At 35.1% G+C, this 21,238-nt stretch overlaps 4 protein-coding genes across 4 annotated transcripts; 2 read left to right on the forward strand and 2 right to left on the reverse strand.

Annotated features, from left to right (window-relative positions):
- Positions 1 to 1,559: 1,559 nt before the first annotated feature.
- Positions 1,560 to 2,594, reverse strand: LOC111206153. Its single transcript, XM_048757349.1, has one exon. The coding sequence runs from the start codon at positions 2,592 to 2,594 to the stop codon at positions 1,560 to 1,562; it is 1,035 nt and encodes a 344-aa protein (XP_048613306.1).
- Positions 2,595 to 9,558: 6,964 nt separating this feature from the next.
- Positions 9,559 to 10,507, reverse strand: LOC106356988 (stress-response A/B barrel domain-containing protein DABB1-like). Its single transcript, XM_013796685.3, has one exon. It carries the CDS (start codon positions 10,505 to 10,507, stop codon positions 9,674 to 9,676), a length of 834 nt encoding a protein of 277 aa, XP_013652139.2. The 3' UTR covers positions 9,559 to 9,673.
- Positions 10,508 to 10,613: 106 nt separating this feature from the next.
- Positions 10,614 to 11,612, forward strand: LOC106353600. The gene is made up of 2 exons (XM_013793356.3): positions 10,614 to 10,896; positions 11,053 to 11,612. The coding sequence occupies exons 1-2, from the start codon at positions 10,614 to 10,616 to the stop codon at positions 11,223 to 11,225; spliced, it is 456 nt and encodes a 151-aa protein (XP_013648810.1). The 3' UTR covers positions 11,226 to 11,612.
- LOC125587019 lies at positions 11,184 to 16,546 on the forward strand. Its single transcript, XM_048757104.1, has 2 exons — positions 11,184 to 11,380; positions 11,705 to 16,546. The coding sequence occupies exon 2, from the start codon at positions 12,647 to 12,649 to the stop codon at positions 13,691 to 13,693; it is 1,047 nt and encodes a 348-aa protein (XP_048613061.1). The 5' UTR covers positions 11,184 to 11,380; positions 11,705 to 12,646; the 3' UTR covers positions 13,694 to 16,546.
- The last annotated feature ends 4,692 nt before the right edge of the window (positions 16,547 to 21,238 follow it).

The raw sequence follows: 21,238 nt of genomic DNA on the forward strand, positions 1-21,238 counted from the left end.
TACCAGCTTACCATAATCTCCCCCTAATGCTGGATACTGGGATTCATCAAAATGACAATCCGCGAACCTGGCCTTAAACAAATCACCTGTTGTTGGCTCTAGGTACTTAATAATAGAAGGGGAATCGTATCCAACATATACTCCCATCCTCCTCTGAGGTCCCATCTTTGTTCTCTGTGGTGGTGCTATAGGCACTTGGACGGCACATCCAAAAACTCTTAGATGGGATATATCTGGCTCATGACCCGTTAGTAGTTGGGATGGCGAGTATTTGTGCTCACTAGATGGCCTGATGCGAATTAGCTCAGCTGCATGTAGTACTGCATGTCCCCAAGCTGATACTGGGAGTTTGGTATTCATTAAGAGTGGCCGGGCAATCAGCTGGATCCGTTTTATAAAGGATTCAGCCAGGCCATTCTGAGTATGGACATGTGCTACAGAATGCTCCACACTTACCCCCATGGACATACAATAGTCATTAAAAGCTTGGGAAGTGAATTCACTTGCATTGTCTAGACGTATAGTCTTTAATGGAAAATCTGGAAAATGTGCTCTCAGTCTTATTATCTGAGCCAGCAATCTTGCAAGTGCTAGATTACGAGTTGATAGGAGACAAACATGTGACCATCTTGTGGATGCATCAATCAGGACCATAAAATATCTAAATGTCCCACAGGGTGGGTGTATTGGTCCACAAATATCAACTTGTATTCTTTCTAGGAAATTTGTCACTTCCTTATTCACTTTGGTACGTGATGGCTTAGTAATTAGTTTCCCTTGTGAGCATGCTTCACATGTGATATTCTTAGGGATAACTCTTTTTGTTTTCAAACTGTGACCATTTGAATTTGATATGAGTTTTCGCATCATGTTCGAACCGGGGTGTCCCAGCCGATTGTGCCAAAGAGTGAACTCTTCTTTGAATTCTTTATTCAAGACGGCATTAGCCTCAACAAGACTGGTCTGGGCATAATAAAGACCAGTCCCACACGCAGGTATAGTCTCAAAGACTTTCTTATTGCCTTGGGTGATTTTATAAATCTGTAGGAATTCTTTACTTCCTTCACCCATTGTTTCGATGTGGAAACCATTCAGTCTTATGTCTTTAAAGCTCAATAGACTTCTGTTTGAGCTAGGTGAGTACAAAGCATCTTCAATCTCAAGATGTGTACCTTTTGGCAATAAGATATTGGCGTGGCCATAGCCTTCAATTAAGCTAGCCGTGCCAGCTATAGTGGTGATGTTAGCTACCTTATGTGTGAGATGTATGAAAAATCGTTTGTCTCTCAAAATGGTGTGGCTGGTGCCACTGTCCACCACGATTGTATCCATTCCACTTTTCATTCTTCAAAAACAATAATCATAAAGTTAATGAACAATAATAAAATTTTCAGAGATGGTATCTTTAATGATCTAATTCTTAGGCATATGAGAAATGAAAAAAATTTTATTCATTCATAAGGATAAAGTTAAATCCAAAGCCAAACACTGATAAACAATCTTAAAGAACACCAAATCCAGGGGAAAACAATAAAAAAACGATATGGAATTTTAATTCCTTATTTCAGTATGTCTGAAGTTTCAAACTCCATGTGATCAACTTTGTCTGACTCGTGCTGGTGATCCTGGACGTCTTCCAAGTCATCATCATCATCACCATCATATCCCGGGTCTCGAACCATGTTAGCTTCCGGGTTTCTTTTTAAGCTCTCCATGTAAAGCTCACACAAATGCTTAGGAGTTCGGCAATTCTTTGCCCAATGATTACCCATACCACATCTGTGGCATCGATCAGCTTTGATCTGTGGTTTAAAAGACACACTACGGCCTCGGCCACGACCACGGCTAAAGCCGGGTGTGGTACCGCGACCACGTCCTCGCCCGTGTGCTTTAAAAGAACCACGACCTCGTCCTTGACTTCTTCCACGGTTTGGACCGGGATGGTCATTGTGTTGGACAAGGTTACTCTCTTTCTTTGGCTCTATAGCCAGCTTAGAGATGTCGGGTAATGGAGCTGTACCAGGAGGTCTCATCTCACTGTTTTTCAATAACAGTTCGTTGTTAGCTTCAGCCAACAAGAGACATTCTATCAACTCAGTATATGTGGCGAAATTCCTCTCTCTGTACTGCTGTTGCAATACCATGTTGGTTTGAGGAAACGTGGAGAGAGTTTTATTAAGCATCTCTTCCTCGGTTACTTTTTCACCACATAACCTTAACAAGGACACAATTCTGAACAGGACTGAGTTGTACTCGTCTACTGATTTGTAGTCCAAGAACCTTATGTGTTTCCAATCATATTGAGCCTTTGGAAGCAACACCGTTTTCTGGTGGTCATATCTTCGCTGTAAAGCGATCCAAAGGTCATATGGATTTTCCATGGTCATGTACTGAGTTTTCAAGTTCTCTTGGAGATGGTGGCGTATCATGTAGATAGCTCTATACTTGTCTTTGTCACTGGAATTGTTGTCTTTGGTGATTGTGTCACCAAGATCTTTTGATCGCAGCATGATCTTTGCATCAAGCGCCCATTCCAGGTAGTTGTCACCATTGCTTTTCAAAGCACTGAAATCAAGATTCGCAATCTTTGACATCTGAAAAATATTTGTAGTTTATCCCCATTAGTAAGAAAATAATCGGATCATTCACATACTCTTTCAGTCGGATACAAGCAATGCAAGTAAATAACAATATTTTTTTTCAATGATCCAAACGATTTCATGTATATGCAGGAAGGTAAAGTTAAACCTATACATCTAGGATAAAGTTAAATCCATTGCATGAAATCTGATCAGTTTTATCAATTTTCGACATGAAAGTAAACTAATCAGTATGAATGATCTATCCTAATCAGATGATTTCATGTGATATGCAGGAAGGTAAAGTTAAACCTATACAAAATCGAGATAAAGTTAAATCCATGCATGAAATCAGATTAGTATACATTTTCAAAAAAAATGCAATCATTTCTTACTGTTATTTGTTTTCGATATTTATCAGATTAAATATAATGATTTGATAATGCTAGTATATCAGTAATAATCCAAAATTTATTTATTTTCAGATAAATACTAGCAATTCCTATTCCTAGTAGGATTAGGAAAAAAATAAATCGATATTTTTCTGATAAATACTGAAAATCCTATTTTTTTTTTAAGATAAAGATATAAGGGTTTTTTAAAAAAATAGGAAAATCAAATTAAAATATATAATATATTGTTTTCAGTCGGATTTATCAAAAAAAAAATCGGATTTATCTTTAAAATTTCAGATTTATCTATAAGAAAATCGGATTTATCTTAAAAATAAAAAAAATTCTTTCAAATTTGAGACAGGTTCTTGTCGATTTCAACATATCAGAGAAAGACTTTAAACATTCAAGAACAAGTTTCTAATGCAAGCAAACAATCAGATTAAGTTGATGCAGCAGTCGGATATGTAAAAAAATTGGTGTAATTGTCAACCTAAAAGGTTCTAGCAATTAACTCACATCAGGAAGATTAAAAAAAAATCAAACAAGCTTAAACAGGGTGAAACAAGACGAGATTTAAGCTTTGAAAATAGATTAGGGTTTTAGATTTTATTCTGCAAAGACATACGGCTAGATGTAGCTGTATGTATGCGGCTGAGGGTTTAAATCCTTTTTGGTTTTGTTTTGAGTTTTCTGAAGATACCTGAACCTTTTGTGATGAGTTGAACGGTCTGTGAGGAGAGAGAGCTGCTGCTGGTTGCTGACAGAGAGAAAAAGAGGCGACTGGAAGAGTTTTAGGAGTCGCCGGAAAATAGCAAGAGATCGTTTGGTTTCTGATTTATGGGTGGTGGATTTTTGGAAGGGTTTAGAGATAAGGTCGTGCTGATAACGTGTTGTGAATGAAGAGGGGAACTTGTGTGTATTATTTAGGTCGACCAACTGGTCTTTATATACATATGGTAATGACGGTCTAAGTACTGGATCGACATGAGATCGTACTTATCCTTAACTAGATAATGACTATCAATACGTAAGATAAACACCAACTATAATGTAGATAAACACAAGAGTAGATAGGCGCCAGTATGATCCTGCGGATGGGCTTGGCCCGTCTTGCTACACGGGCTGATAAATGGATCGATCAATGGCTTATAACAAGATTAGATTACTAAAAATTCCAACTTTCTCGAGTATCAATGTATTTTAAGATAAAACAAGATCTAATCTAAATTTTGGATCTAAAATGTATTTATAATAACTTCACACTCGAACGAATCGACCCGACAAACCCGTGTTTGATCCGAAAGACAAATGGGCGAAATGGTCTTGGCATCGACCGCGGACCGCTCCAACCCGCACCCATGGTCCGCGGCCCGCTCCTTCAGAACGACGTCTGGGATCGAAATCCGCGGACAGGTTCAAGCCGCGTTGCACGGCCGCGGCGTCTCCTCTGCACCACTCAACTCTCTGCCTCGATTCCACGGCCTGTGTTAGCCCGCGTCCACAGATCCGCGGTCCTTGCCTCAAGTCTCTGCCATTAATCCGCGGTGAGCCCCTGTCCGCAACGTCCACCCGCCGCCCAAGCTCCATTGCTTCGCTAGGCCGCGAACTCCACTTCTCTGCGTGTCTCAACTCGCCGGTGCTGCAATCATCAATCTCGACCACCTCAGCTCTCCTCCAAGCCGCGACCACACCAGACCGTGGCCGTGTCTCAATCTCTCTCCGTCGCGGCTCGTCAAACACGAGTTTAGTTGAAGCCATCCACCACGGGATTCTCTACGTGACAGCTCGTCCCCTCGCCATGCTCAGCTCCACCGCCGTGGCCGTGCTCATCGTCGGAATCAAGCTCGCTGTCACCGGAATCGAACCTCGCCGTCGGGATCGTGTGAAGAAGGCGACAATGGTGATCTTTGGCTCATTTGCACATTTGGTCCCTGACTTCTTGAGTACTTTCAATTCGGGCCCAGACTTTGGAATGTGCAGAAATGCCCCCGCGAATCAAACCCAAAGTCCCAATTGTGAAATTTAGCCCAGAAGAAATATTGGAATTTGCTCAATGGTCCCCCGTCTCTTGATAGTTCTCAATCTGGCCCGTAACTTCCAAAATTCAAGATTTAACCTTTGATTTTCGCCATTAACTTCCAATTGTGCATTTTAGACCCTATCAAATGTAATTATGTATGCAAATACAATTTAACACCTAAATGCAACCGATTATAATATGCATAAATATGAATCTAAAAATCATTAAAATTATGAGATATCAGTGGCATCCAAGGTGTCTCTCTAAGGAGAGAGCAAACTCTGTTTTATAATAATAGATTGATTTCGAATATGGAAGATGTGTCATTAATTAATAAACATGATAAAAACGTGATATAATGTTAAATATAAGATAATAATTAATTTACATTAACGTAAAAAAACTTGTAAAAACCACATACACCGATGTAGGTATCCGTTTACTCAATTTAGAATCTATCTTATTAAAATAGAAGTACACTTATAAATTAAGCCTTAAAACTTTAATTTACTTACGCTTCAATGCCACTGAAGTAATAACTAATCTTATCTTTAAACATTAACTGCCTTTTTCTACAATTACGTAAAATAAATTCACAACAAATTCATGATAAATCTTTAATTTAATGAATACACCACAATTCGAAATCCATATATTTAGGATCTTCGTAATTGGCAAGTCTTAAATTATAAAAATACATGACTTAATAAACTCTAACAGATTTATAATCAATACTTTTCCAATTTACTTTGTTTTAACTTTTCTTAAAAATAAATTTTTCTCATTAATAAATATATAGATACGAATTATTATAAACTATTATAAAATATATTTTGATGCTATAGTAAAATAATGGAAATATGATAATATATATGTATATATATTTAACAACCATAATTACATTATTACACCAAGTAATACCAATGATTAAAAAAATTAATATGAACTTTTTAAATTAGTTTTAAAATAATTTAAGTAAACGTACAGAAAAACAAAAAAATCATTTCATTTACAATATAATTTTGTCAAAGTTTAAAATATATTTAACTAAAATAACTATAATTGTAAATAAATATATGTTTAGATTGATATTCAAAATTAATTTTCATATTTTCACATGATGAATATGTCTGATATTTTTATTTAGTTATGTGTGTCATTAGTTTTAGTCAAATAGCATTATATAAAACTCAACATGCATTTATATAAAATTGATTTCGAATATGGAAGATGTGTCATTAATTTATAAACACGATTAAAACGTGATATAATGTTAAATATAAAACAATAATTAATTTACATTAACGTAAAAAAACTTGTAAAAACCACCTACACCGATTTAGGTATCCGTTTACTCAATTTAGAATACAATATCGTTTTAAAAATATATAGTTATATTTTCATTATTTATTAGTAATAACTAAAAATTTAAAACTACATAAAATAATCATTTATATAATATATACATAAATATAAATTATTCCATTTATATATTATTGGTAGCTTATTTTTATACAAATTAAATTTCACTCAAAATCAAATACAATAAATTTATATTATAAAAATATGGTGATGTAATTGAATGTTAAAAACAAAATATAATTACTCAATGTAATAAATAGAATTATTATGTTTAAAATGTTATATTTAACAATTATCTAATATGCGTCAAAACTTAAATAATATAATTTATACAAAACAAAATTTTACTTATAAAAATGAAAATAAATATCTGTGCGGTCGCACGGGTCAAGCTCTAATTATGTTTTAAAATGTATATAAAATATTAATAAGCACTAGTACAAATTTCGATTATAGCCACAAAATAGCCACAAAAATTTCATGGCTATTTGTCAAAAGTTACGAAAAGGCTACCCATTTGCCACGAGGACTGGGCAAATAAACTGAACCCTAAATTCGAATCGCACCAAATTTGATAAAAATGAATCCGAACCGATCCTAATCCGTCATAAATTTTGAATGGATCTTGTTTTATGGTATTTAAGGTTATGAGTTTTATCCGAACTAAACCTAAATGGATACCTGATAGAATCCGGAAAATTTAAAATCTCAAAAAGAACTTATACCAAACATGATATTAATTCATAATATGTATCCAAAATACACTAAGAGATTATTATTGAACATCTAAAATAATTATCTATTACATGAAAATTTAACTCAAATATTTAGTTTAATATATATTTTTGATATTTGGTTAATATTAATGTTTTGTATTTTAACAATTGCATTTGAAAATTATGAATCAGTAAGAGCTTTCCTAAGAGCAGTATGCAACTTGCTGTTATCCGTATGATACGAAATGCTATTGTGGGCTTCTGGCTCTTCCCCTGATGTGTATAACCTACGGGGGAGTTCTGGAATATCCATCCATTTTGTCTGCAAAATAATCAAAGACAACAATATAAGTCCAGACGACTTAGTAGACGACTTAAATTTAAGTCGTCTGGAAAGTCTTCCAAATGGACGACTTATATTTAAGTCATCTACTAAGTCGTCTGGAAAAGTCGTCCAGTTGGAAGACTTTCCAGACGACTTAAATTACTTACAAGTCTTCCAGTCGCAGAAGGAGTTGGAGTACTCGTCATTGCGGTTATAGATCTGAAAAAATAAACGTGAAACGGTGAGAATGAGTAAATTGATAGAGACAACGTTTTATGTTCATCTTTTCCTCGAGATTGATGACTTAGCGGCGTTAGGGTTTACAGAGAAACAGCGCTAAGGTTTACAGAGAAGAAGCGGCGGCGCTAGGGTTTAGAAGAAGCGGCGGCGCTAGTGTTTAGAGGAAGCGGCGGTGAGAACGTTGGTGACCACGGTGGCGAGGGCGACGGTTTGTTCGGAAATAGTGGAAGCGGCGGCGCTAGGGTTTAGAGGAATCGGCGGCGCTAGGGTTTAGAGGAATCGGCGGCGCTAGGGTTAGAAGAAGCTGCGGCGACAACGGTGAGAATGAAGTGAGATAGATAGCTGACGTTGAGAACGATGGTTTGTTCGGAAATCGTGGGAATTCGAAATCGCCTTTGAGAGAGAACTGTTAGGGTTTCTGAATTTCGCGAAAAATGAAACAAAAAAAATAAAAATCACCTTATATATTGGGTAAATAATCCGGTTAGCTTTAAAAGTACATTGGTAAACTTTAAGGTTTGGTCCGGTTTAGACGACTTATTCTGGCTGATAATGTACAACAGACGACTTAATATTTAGTCGTCTGTTTTCAGACGACAAAATATTAAGTCGTCCTAGACCCTAAAATGAACCCCTAAACTAAAATGACTAGATTAACTAACTAACCACGTTATAAAATCAAATTATACTTAAATAGTGTTTACTATACACAGAAATGAACACGCATAAGTAATTTTAAAAATTTTCAAAAACGGTTTTAATGCTTTCCAAAATCTAACCCTAAGAACACATACAATACTACAACATATGTTGATGAAACATAAACTAAAGAATATCATGACTCACTACTTTCACTCATCTATGCTGAAAACAATTGAAATTTGTTATATCTTAATTTATACCTCCTAAGACATATGTTAATTACATAATTCCCATTTTTCACTTATCAAAATATTTTTTACAAAATTTTTAAATTATGTTTAAGACTAACTGTCCAGACGACTTTCAGTTAAGTCGTCTGGACGACTTATTTTCAAGTCGTCAAAACAGACGACTTGCGAGGGGTAGAAACGTAAAAAAAATTCTCTTTTTTTGTTTGGTCACAAGAGAATAGTTGTAATTTCAATAGCCTTTTAAGTTACTTTTGCCTTTGACCCAAGTTGGGGTATTGTTTTGGGTTTGACTCCAAGTTTTGAGTCACACTTGGCAATTCTCCCTTGATTCTATAGTTTAAACAATGTTTCTATAGTTTAAATAGTGTTTTTAGGTATATAGAATTGCTAGTTGTTAATTTTAATTTCTTTACGTTTGATTATGTAAGATTTTCGTTCGTACAAGGTTTTGGTTTGTCATTCTATATCTGATGTTGTTACGTATAGTTCAAAGAAGAATCTAGCATGGTTGATAAACTAGTTTTACAAAGTTATTTTGAAGGAAAACCATATGGTTTGAGGAAGCCACATAAACAAATTTATTGAAATTGTTGGAAATATGTTGAGTTTAATCAAGCACAAATCAATATTTTGAAAGGAATAACTGATTAATATCCCAAACTGAAACACTTTAGGGTTTAGTCGGATCTTGGACATGAACCAAACCCGAGCCAAACCCGAACCGAATCCTATCCAAACTTTTATAGTATCCGAATGAGCTGAAATTTATGAACCTGAAAACCCAAAACCGAATGAACCCATACGAAAATCTGATTGGGACTCTGATACTTGGTAAAAAAATCATGAAATAGCTATGATAAAAAATGTGGCTAAAAATAGGTACGATTTTACCAGAAATATTTTGTGATAAAATTACCACGAAATAAATAGGAGCTTACATACAAAATATTTGCTAAACCAGATACATAAAACAGTGAAATCAATAAACCGGAAATAAAACCATAGTTTTTTTAAATTACCATGAAATAAATAGGAGCTTACATACAAAATAATTGCATGGTCCAAAGTTTTTCTGAAACATTATTATTCGACAGTAACAAAGGCTTCAAGTAATTGAAACTTGAGCGTTTTTTTTTTACACACTTATGAGGACAAAGGTACAACGAACTCGACAACAATGATACCATCGACATAATCACCAACCTTTTCTTTCACCAAGTCCTGGAGAGCCTCAGTTTCTCCCAGACCCTTCAGATAGGCAACCGATGCAATCGAGAAACCCTTTGCATTAACCGGAGAGAAGGTTTGTCCCAGTCCCACTGTGATCTGATCAGCTCCTGCAGACTTCTCCTTAATCACTTCCATGATCTCCGTTTTCGCCTCGTCCGAGAGGTTCTCTTTCACCTTGAGTAACGTGATCTTCCCAACGGATCTTGGAGGTGGTGTTAGGCTCCCGGGGACTATATCGGCGATATAATCAAAGGCCATGACGTCTTCCCAGATAGGCATCCATTCCTCGACAGCGCGAAGGTGAACAGGATGTGCCACGTACGCGTTGAGATCTTCCTTGGATTTGTACCGGCTATGAAGGACGTGAGTGAAGCCCAGGGGGGATATGAGACGATGGATAGGACCGGCGGAGAGGTAAAGCGTCTGGTCGATGGTTCCGAGGTTCTTGAGGTCGTTGGCCATGGCTTCAATCTTGTCGGAGTCGACATTGTCTTTGACCTTGAAAAGGACGATGTGCTCGATGATTTGAGACATGACAGCGTCTGAGGAGAAAGGGAACCTTAGAGATATGATTAAGACTAAACTGAGATACATATATATAAATAGTTCCAAATGAATAAAAAAATCTATAATTAAGATCACCGGAAAGGAAAAATATTTCAAATACTGAAAGAAATCGTTAAAAGATTTCTGTCTAAATCCATATTTTAGAAAATGAATTTTAAAATCCTTATCCAAGACAACCATGTTTTGTCGAGTTTAGTTACATAGTTCTCTATAAAATAATATATACCTATGTTCCTTTTTCTGTAAAATTATAATGGCGACGGCGACATCGACTTTTTAGGGTTCGATGGATTTTCAAGGTTGGGATCCCGGGGATCAAAGGGTTACAAGGAGCAATTGGAGGTTTTCAAGCGATAATCGGTGGGCAGATTCTCATTATTATGATGGTTACAATGGTGGATGGAAGCAAAAGGAAGGTCGCGCTCAGACAGATCTTTGTGATCTTCAAGGGAATCTTCGGGGAATAGGAAAGTCAATATTGGCAAAGCGAGGAGAATCGGAGAGATCTCCAATCTCCAACCAATCTCGAGAGTTATCTTCTCACATCCTTCAATCGAGAGATCTCTCTGGTATGATTTCCATAAGCTCTGTGAGAATATCTCTAGGTGTTTTAGTTGTCGTTTCTAGGCTTTCTTTTGGTCTTTTGTTCATTGGATGTCCTTATGTTATGGTTATGATTTGGAATAAAATTGCTTCTGTTGGGTTTTACTTTGGTTGTGTCATAGCTCTTTCAAGAGTTAATTCTCAGTGGCTTACTTATATGTCGTACAATATATATGGGCATATGGCTTACCTACGTCCTGTTACACTGGTTTTTACTGGAGACTTTGGTGTCTACAATAAACCAAGTGAAGATCAAGGTAGGATGGGGGAAAACGAAACGAGGAAGATGGTATAAGAGCAATTGTCGGCTCTTTACAGTGAGTTGGGACAATGGCCTTAGTTGGAATTATGGAACCAGACGGTGTGGTGTCGCTTTGAACATGTATGCGGGAAACGTTTACTTATCTTTCGTGACAAGAAAGGGTCATATTGAGAACTCCACATGTAAGGGTGAGTATGAGGTTGTGGTCAAATTCTATTGGACGTCGTATATTTGGATAATGGTTATCATGAAGAAAATGGTATTAAGGGACTACTCACGAATTATTGGAAACCAGATATATAAATTTGATTTGGGGTTAAGCCAAAGAGGTCCTTGGAATGTAAGGCTCAATAGTGTAGACTCATGTGTATTTATATTTTTATATTCAAATTGTATGAAAGGGGAGGAGTTCCGAGGTTATTCTATTGAGTTCTCTACGGTAACCATAAGAACGGTTTCCAAAGAGCGTTTGGAGACCTTAATTTTTCTACTTGTTGCTATAACTGTTGCAGGCACATGCGGTTTTTACTACAGGATTGGGCCTGAGATGTAGTGATTATGGGGGGGGGGGGGGGGGGCGCGAACAGGGAGACAGGGATGTGACTGTCTGGTTCGCCGACATGATCCAGGAGTTGTCTCGGAATTAAAGTGGTCAACACTAAGTTGGACGTTCAAATGTATGGGGTTTTGGAATGGGTTGGCTGAGCTGCTAATAGGGAAACAAGTTCTCTGGTTGGTCTCATTAAACCAATTACAGAGAGCAGATGCGAACATGGTAATGGCTCTCAAGATGGGTAACAAACTGGAGAAGGGGGCTGTTAGGAGATTAATATGTCGCCTTGACGTGCTCTACATATTACCTAGAACTTCAACTATGATATTCTTTTTTCACAATGGTAAAAATTCAAGGAACAGGGGTGTTTTGGAGGAGTTATGTGGATTGGGATGGAAAGAGAATTTATGTTTTTTGGATATAGTATTGATAGCAAATGATCAGGTTGGTGTATTTGGTTTGTTTGTTGTTATATTGTTGGGGCTTTGGAATCATATAGGAGGCGTTTCCAATTTTACCGTGCGTAATTTCAAGATTCTACACAACTTTTTATCATGGTGCGGTATAGAGATAGACTTATTTCTGAAGTCATATTTCGGGATGTGGGTTTATTTGGATTGGAGGTCATGTGACATTAACGTAAAGATTAATGTAAAGATTGGTTTTCTCCTAATCAGGTTTTCAAGGGCTCAGCTGTATCCATGGGTACGAGTATTTTTATTTCATGTATCTTATGTAAATCGGGAAACTGGTAGATATGGGAGAAATGAACTTTCAATATCATTTTGGACTTCTATGGAATGGTTCAGAGCACAAAGAAAGGAAATTAGTTGAACTGTGGAAATAGAGTACCATTACACCCGTCGACTTGCCTGAGCAAACAAAGAATAAATTTTTTTAAATGAAGGTATTAAGTTGGAATTGCCGAAGAATGGGAAGTAAGTGGACTATAAGCTATTTGAGTGAGATAAGGCATAAACATAAACTGAACTTTTTATTTTTAGCAGAAACAAAACAAGATTCAGAGTTTGTCCAAAACTTTCAAGTTCACTTTGGTTTTGATAATCTGGTCACAGTGGACCCAGTGGAGAGAAGTGGGGGATTAGCGTTTTTTTACAATAATGAGTATCAAGTTAAGGTATTATATTCTAGTAACCGAATGATTGATGTGGAAGCGGAAGTTCTGGGCAAAACAGTTTATCTTACTTTTGTATATGGGGATCCAGTTCAAAAAATGCGGGAACAAGTGTGGGAACGATTAACTAGATATGGTCTGGCGCGATCCGAACCCTGGTTCATTATTGGTGATCTCAATGAGATTACTGGAAATCATGAAAAAGAAGGAGGATTTACGAGGAGTGCGGATTCATTTATTCCTTTTAATAACATGAAAAGAAATAGTGGTTTACTAGAATTTCCGGCTTGGGGAAACAAAATGTCATGGCAAGGGAGAAGAGGAAAAGGGAAAGGGGTGGTGATGGTTCGATGTCGTTTAGACCGTGCTTTAGCAAATGAAGAGTGGCATACTCTATTTCCCTGTTCTTTTACAGAGTATTTGGGGATGGTGGCTTCTAATCATCGGCCAGTGGTGGCTTATCTAGAAGATAAAGTTCCAAGAAGGAAAGGACAATTTCGGTTCGATAAGAGATGGATTGGACAAGCGGATCTCGTGGATTTGATTACAATGAGTTGGATAGACTACAACGAAGGAAGAGTAGAAGGGAGAGCAGAGAGTATAGTGACAAAAATTAGTAATTGTCGTCATGAAATTGCTAAATGGCAGAAAAATAATCCTCCTTATGGAAAAGAAAAAATACATGAGTTACAACAAGCTCTTGAAGAAGTACAAACAGATAATACAAGGTCTCAAGAGGATATTATGGAGGTGTCTAGGAAATTACAAGATGCATATAAGGATGAAGAAGATTACTGGCACCAGAAAAGCTGAAACATGTGGTATTCATCTGGGGATTTTAATACAAAATTTTATCACGCTTTAACTAAACAACGGCGGGTTCGTAATAGAATTGTTGGACTACATGATGCTGATGGGAATTGGATTACAGAGGTTAATGGTGTGGAAAAGGTGGCAATAGACTATTTCGAAGATCTTTTTACTACCACCTCCCTATCGGAATTCGATAGTTTTCTGACAGAGGTTACACCGGGTATTACTCCTCAGATGAACCAACGCTTGTTGAGGCTAGCGACGGAGGAGGAGGTTAGAGAGGTTTTGTTTATGATGCACCCAGAAAAGGCGCCAGGACCGGACGGCATGACAGCCCTTTTTTTCCAACACTCCTGGCATATCATTAAGAATGATCTGGTAGAAATGGTAAATAATTTCTTGGTTTCAGGAGAAATGGATGCAAGATTTAATATTACTAATATCTGCATGAATCCATAGACGGAGAGACCTACAAGGATGACGGAATTGAGGCCAATCAGCCTATGTAATGTAGGATATAAAATTATTTCGAAGGTTTTGTGTCAGCGATTGAAAATTTATCTTCCCTTACTCATATCTGAAACTCAATCGGCATTCGTGGCAGGAAGATTAATCTCGGATAATATTCTTATTGCCCGGGAAATGTTCCATGGATTGCAGACCAATAAAGCATGTCAAAGAAAGTATATGGCAATTAAAACGGATATGAGCAAAGCGTACGATAGAGTGGAATGGGACTTTATTAAGGCCTTATTACAAAAAATGGGTTTTGATCTTCGTTGGATCAAATTGATGATGGAATGTATTTCATATTCAATATCGAGTTCTTATAAATGGTCAACCACGTGGCCTCATTGTTCCAAATAGGGGTTTACGTCAAGGAGATCCTTTATCATCTTATTTATTTATTCTCTGCACTGAGGCTTTAATTGCAAATATAAAAAAGGCAGAGAGAGGGCAACAACTAACGGGAATGAAGGTAGCTAGAGCTTCCCCATCGATATCTCACTTGTTTTTTGCGGATGATAGTATTTTCTTTTGTAAAGCTCAAAAGAAAGAGTGTCAAACCATTCTTAGGATTTTGAAGGAATATGAGGCAGCTAATAAATTTTGATAAGTCTTCAATTCAATTTGGACATAGGATTGAAGAACCCGTTAGACAGGAATTAAGGGATATTTTGGGCATTCAGAATCTTGGAGGAATGGGATCCTACCTGGGTTTACCAGAAAATATGGGGGGATCAAAGATCCAAGTTTTTAGCTTTGTACAAGATCGTTTAAATAATAGAGTCAATGGGTGGACTTTCAAGTTTTTCACAAAAGGCGGAAAGGAAGTGATCATTAAATCAGTGATTACGGCATTACCAAATCATACGATGTCTTGCTATCGTTTACCAGTGTCACAATTCTGATGGAGTTCAGGGGAAAGTACAAGAGGCATGCACTGGAAATCATGGGACAAAGTATGTGTAGATAAGGATGAAGGAGGTTTGGGGTTCAAAGATATCACTGATTTCAACACAGCGATGCTTGGTAAACAGTTATGGCGTCTAATAGAGAGGCCAAACACTTTATTCTCTCGAGTTTTCAAAGGTCGGTATTTTAGAAATGCTTCACCTTTGGAACCGATTCGTTCATATTCTCCGTCATATGGCTGGCGGAGTATTGTTTCTGCTAGATCTTTGGTAAGCAAAGGACTAATCAAACGGGTGGGATCAGGTTCTTCTATATCTGTATGGAATGATCCATGGCTCCTAACCACTCATCCGAGACCAGCCAATAAAAATCAACATAATTTATATCTGGACCTTACAGTAGAGTCTCTCATTGACTCTACCTCACGCACTTAGAATTCACAGGTAATTCAGGTTTTGGTGGATCCACAGGATGCAAAACTTATAGAAAGCATACCATTGAGCAGGACTCAGAGGGTAGATAGAGATGGATATCACTTCACAAAAAATGAGAAATATACGGTCAAATCAGGATATCAGGTAGAATGGATCTATCCAGATAGGGAAAGGCCACCATTATTGATTGGTCCCACAGTTGATGTCCTGAAGGCTTTCTGCTGGAAAATACGATGCCCACCAAAGTTAAAACATTTCCTATGACAATTAGTGACAGGATGTATGGCAGTGAAGAAGAATTTACAAGCAAGGGGGATACAAGGGGGGTATTTGTTATGGAAGATGTGGAGCCCAGGAGGAATCCATAAACTATGTGTTTTTTTGAATGTCCTCCAGTAATCCAGGTTTGGGCTCTTTCGAAGATACCATCAAATCCAGCTATTTTTCCAACAAGTTCTCTCTTCACAAACATGGATCATCTGTTCTGGAGAGTTTTCTCGCAGATGGAAGATCATCAGTTTGTATGGATACTATGGTACATATAGAAATCTAGGAATGATAAAGTTTTCAGTAATCTAGATATGGATCCTTTGGATACGCTTAAATTGGCAGAAACAGAATCAACACTGTGGGCTGAGGCACAAAAATTGAATGAACAGAGGACAATACCACAAATAGTAAATACGATCATGCCGTCAATTCCAGGAAGATGGTGTTTTTCGGATGGCTCATGGAAAGAAGGTGATACTTTTTCAGGACAAGGTTGGTTCAGCACCTTACAAGGCGCTACTCTGGACAATGGAATGTATGAGGAATTCTCTCCCCTTCATGCGGAGATGGAAGCGCTACTCTGGACAATGGAATGTATGAGGAATTTACGTCAATATCAGGTTACGTTTGCTACGGATTGTTCTCAGTTGGTGAAGATGGTTTCGGAACAGAAGAATGACCAATTTTTGCAAATTATTTGGAAGATGTCAAGATCCTGAAAGAGAGTTTCGCCCGATCAGAGATTATCTATGTACCAAGGACACAAAATTCAAAGGCGGATAGACTAGCACGCAGTGTTAGAAAGCAACTGTCTTTTGTCGTTCACATGGATGCAGATCACCCAGTTTGGTTTACAGAGTCAGTATAAGTTTATATAAGTCGACGACAAAAAGAAAAAAGTTACGTAGTTCTCTATGTTTGACAAAAAAAAAGTTACATAGTTCTCTAAACAAGACAGCCCAACAACAACAAAGAACCTCAAATTACAATCATAATGTTTTCTAAAATGCAAAATAAGAACATTTTTTATACACACGAAAACCCAATATTTATCAAGCCCAAGTTTTATCCACTACAAATGAGTATTAAGTAATCATTTATTATTTTAGAAACATTACAACATTTTAGTTATGACATATATCATTATTAAAATGATTTTTAGAATCTTTAGAGAAATAAGTTTCTTCATCTAAACATATATTATATTTTCTATTAAAATACGTATAAAACTAATTATTAATGTACAAAAAAAAATTTCATTCTTTTTAAAAACAAAAGATACGCAATTACCTAATACAATTAATATATATATATATAAATTAACGATTTTGAATAATTAAGATTTGATAAAAGTTTGTGAATCTTCTATCATTTTTGTTTAATTTATATTATTAAAATAAATTAAAAATACATTAATCATATAATAATAAAAAATATTTTTTCTGTATATGTTATATTTTGAATTATTAAAAATGATTATAAATTACCAAAGCTATTAAAAACCTCACATTGAAAATTTTATAAACAATGATTTAAAGTCTTATATGAAAATATAGAAACATTTTATTTTTGAAATATGCAGTGAACAAATATTGAGAACTTAATGTTTTAATTTAAAAAATTTCATTAGATTTTAAAATTACTATAAATTATTAAAACTATTAAAAGTTCTAAATTGCAAATTTTGTTATCAACGGTTTAAATTTTTTTAATAAAAATATACAAATAATTATAAAATCCTATGAGTATGCAGCTTTATTTAATAGATAGTCTTATTAATTATATAATATATATCTATGTTAATATCATTAAATCCAATTATATACTATATAAAATAGATAAATGTGATTCTTTGGATTTATTTACCATAAAATGATTGTAAATAAATAAATGTGATTGTTTTGATTTATGTACTCGCGCTAATTTAATTATATACTTAATAATTACTGACTTCTCAATTATTTAATATAATTTATTATTTATAATATGTAAAAGCGCAAAATAAGTAATAGTATATAAAAATAATTTGTATACACAATAGTCAATCTTAACCTAGTATAATATTAATTAGAATAGCTCAAACTTTAAACCCATATATTAATCAATAAATTAGTTCTACATGGATGCAAAATCTATAACCAATATGATCGAAAAATATGAAAAATAAATCGGAAAAATGTTTTTTTTTTAACGCTAGATAATTATGGTATTACAAAAGTAAAAGAAATGTTACATACAATTTTACATGTTCTAAAATTCATGTTTGACTGCACCACATTGCATCATGCTATCTCTTGTAATCCTGGTCTCCATTAATTTTCATAATTCACATTTTCTAGGACTCAAAATTCAAACATTCTAGTAGAATCATTAATAAAATGGAGCAAAGAGGTTTTCCACAATCAGGAAAAATGTTTTAAAACTTTATTTTACAATTAGTTGAACGTTTTGTATGTTGTTGCGCATGTGTCTCCACGTACCTTCGGTGTGACCAACACAACAGACGGTCCTACTGTCTTTTTTCTTACTCACATGCACCATTTGGTTGAAATTTTAAGAATAAGTTCTCCCTTTGGATCGATAGTCTTAACCACAATGGGATCAGTGCCTGTTCTTACCCATGGCAACATGAACATTTGCCATGAATCCATGAATTTTTTTTGTTTGTTTTAAAGGTATATTTATTCAATCTGTTCAATTATAAAAAAAAAATCAATAATTAAGTAATCCTAGTTTACTTATTAAAAGACAAAATAATAAGAAATTTGTACTTTCACCATTAGTTTTAGATTATTTTTTTCTATTTGTTTTAGATTTCAAAGTTCAAATTAAAAGAAATACACGAGAATATTTATAAGATTGTCCATATTTCATGTTTCGTCCATGACTATTATATTGTTTAATACAGTACTGAATGGGGTACAAACATTTAAACAAGTCTGGTACATAAAAAATGAGAATTCTGTTTGTGAAACAAGATCATCTCTTAGATTGGCTTCCCTTCTACAGAATCTGAATCAAAGCTTCAAAGTCCTACATAGTCATTGAATATCTCTCGTGAAACTCTGAAATCTCAGCCATAGTTTACAACTTTCAACTTTAATACCTCTCGTCGATTGAAACACTTTCAAACTTTACAACTTTAACACCAAGATTTTCTATAACAGGCTACCATAGTAAAGTGCTAAGTTTTTTTTTGTTCTTTGATCTTCAGTTTTATTTGAATAAATTCAATTACCAAAAGCAAATAAAAGTTTAGTTATATTATAATGTGCCTTAACGGTTAATGAACGTATCTTATCCATCATATGAACCTACAAATGATGATCTGTAACTTTTTCCTAATTGGTGCTCAAATCAATGATGATCTACAAATGGTGCTCAAATCAAACCCCATTCCAAGGTGATCTGTAACTTTTTCCTAATTGGGTTTTTGTTTGTACTTGTCTGATAACATGACACGCGCGAGATCTTCTTCCATTAATTTATACAAATAGTTTACATGTACAGTACAAATAGTTTACATGCACTTGATCTAGCCTTCCCTTGGAACTAGATCCCTAACCTGGAACAGGCTCGATGCGGTAGTTTTGTCCTTTGTAACGATCAATACGACATATATCGGCCCTATGAACAGCTCAAATGTCATTATGTGTTAATTATATACATTTTGCATGCATAATTTCCTCACATAAAAATGATTGAATTCAAGACTAAAAATAGTATTGGATGATAAAAGGGTTATACGACCTTTAAAAAAAAGATAAAAGGGCTCTCTATATACATGTATGACCTTCGATTCATCTTTGACTCTTTCTCTGGCAGTATAGTTTTATTACTGGATACATAATGATAAAAGGGCTAAATTAATAGTCAATGAAAATGAAGATTTAATAAAGACAAGTCACAACTGACCAGTTTTGAACTTGTGCCACTAATTTTGAATAGACAAAACTAAAACAAAAGTGGTATGCACAAGTTAAACAGAACAAAGTAGGCCTGAGATTTTTGTCCGAACCGGACCGAACCGGTTTTTTCGGTTTTTGGTTCGGTTTGGTTTTCGGTTCGGTTCGGTTTTCAGTATGGTTTTGAAAATTAATTCGGTTTTCGGTTCGGTTTTTGATTTTCAAAAAAAAAAAATTAAAACCGAAAATAACCAAAAATATCCGAAAATAACCGCAAAAAAACCGAATAACCCAAAAATAACCGAATTTAACGGAAATAACCGAATTTAACCGAAAATATCCGAATATTTTGGAAAAATTATACCAAAATTAACCAAAAATTTAAAAATTCAGTTATTTTCGGAAATAAAATTGAAAACCGAAATAAACCAATAACCGAACCGAACCGAACCGAAATTTCATTATGTTTATTTCAGAATTGTTTTTAAAAACTTCGGTTAACCGAAAACCGACGGTTCGGTTCGGTTCGGTTTCGGAAAACCGAAGTCGCAGGCCTAGAACAAAGTATACCCGGCAAACATACTACCACGAAATTGACCGACCTCATAAACCCGATTGTTACAATAAATTGATAATATGAAATTCAAACTTGTGCACATATTTCATACAATAAATTGATCAGGTTTTATACGTCTTATGTCCGCATGTGATAAATAAAAGTGATATTCACTGAACTAGAGAAAAACAAAGGTGTAGGATAGAGATCGATGCACATGCCATATCTGATCCGTTGTTTCTAGCTCCTGCATTGCAGACGATCAGAGGCACACCAGAGCTTTGTCGAGCAGATATGTGACCAAGGAAAATGTGGCCAAGCAGTCAAGAACTTTAACCAAGATCTGCTCAATAGATTCAACACTTAATTTTCTATACATGGACTCCAAACTAGGGACATATAAGATTATAAATACAACTAGAAGTTTTCTCGTGTCATGCGCAGAAATAACTAATTTTATATATAATATTGTTTTTAATTAAAATGATATTCTGTTTAAATATACAAATTAAATAAAGTTTGGACTTTTTGTTTTAGTTAAAATTTGTTAAACTGGTAAAAAATAATATGTTAGTAAATTTATTTGATTAGTATTGCTTTAGTTTTATATTTGTTAAATAGGTGTTTTGCCCGCACATGCGGGCATAATCGTTTTAAAAATAATTATTAATATATGTGATATGATTTAAACATCATGATAACTTATTCTTTATATTCTTAATCATTTTAGTTTTCTTCGATTTTTATTTCGCTCTACGTCTCCTTAACACAAAGGAAAGCTATAAAATTATGAGACCGCAATAGCATAATACATATCAAATATTCCACACATTAAGTAAAGTAACAATGTGAACTTTTGGTCTCTCTTAATCTATTTTTGATTTTTGAACAAGAAACATGTATTAAATTACCAAAAAAATACTAAAACACACACAAAATCCAAGTAAGAACAAAATAAATAAAA

The sequence above is a fragment of the Brassica napus genome, chromosome C5 (assembly GCF_020379485.1).
Source record: "Brassica napus cultivar Da-Ae chromosome C5, Da-Ae, whole genome shotgun sequence".
Classification (NCBI taxonomy): Eukaryota; Viridiplantae; Streptophyta; class Magnoliopsida; order Brassicales; family Brassicaceae; genus Brassica; species Brassica napus.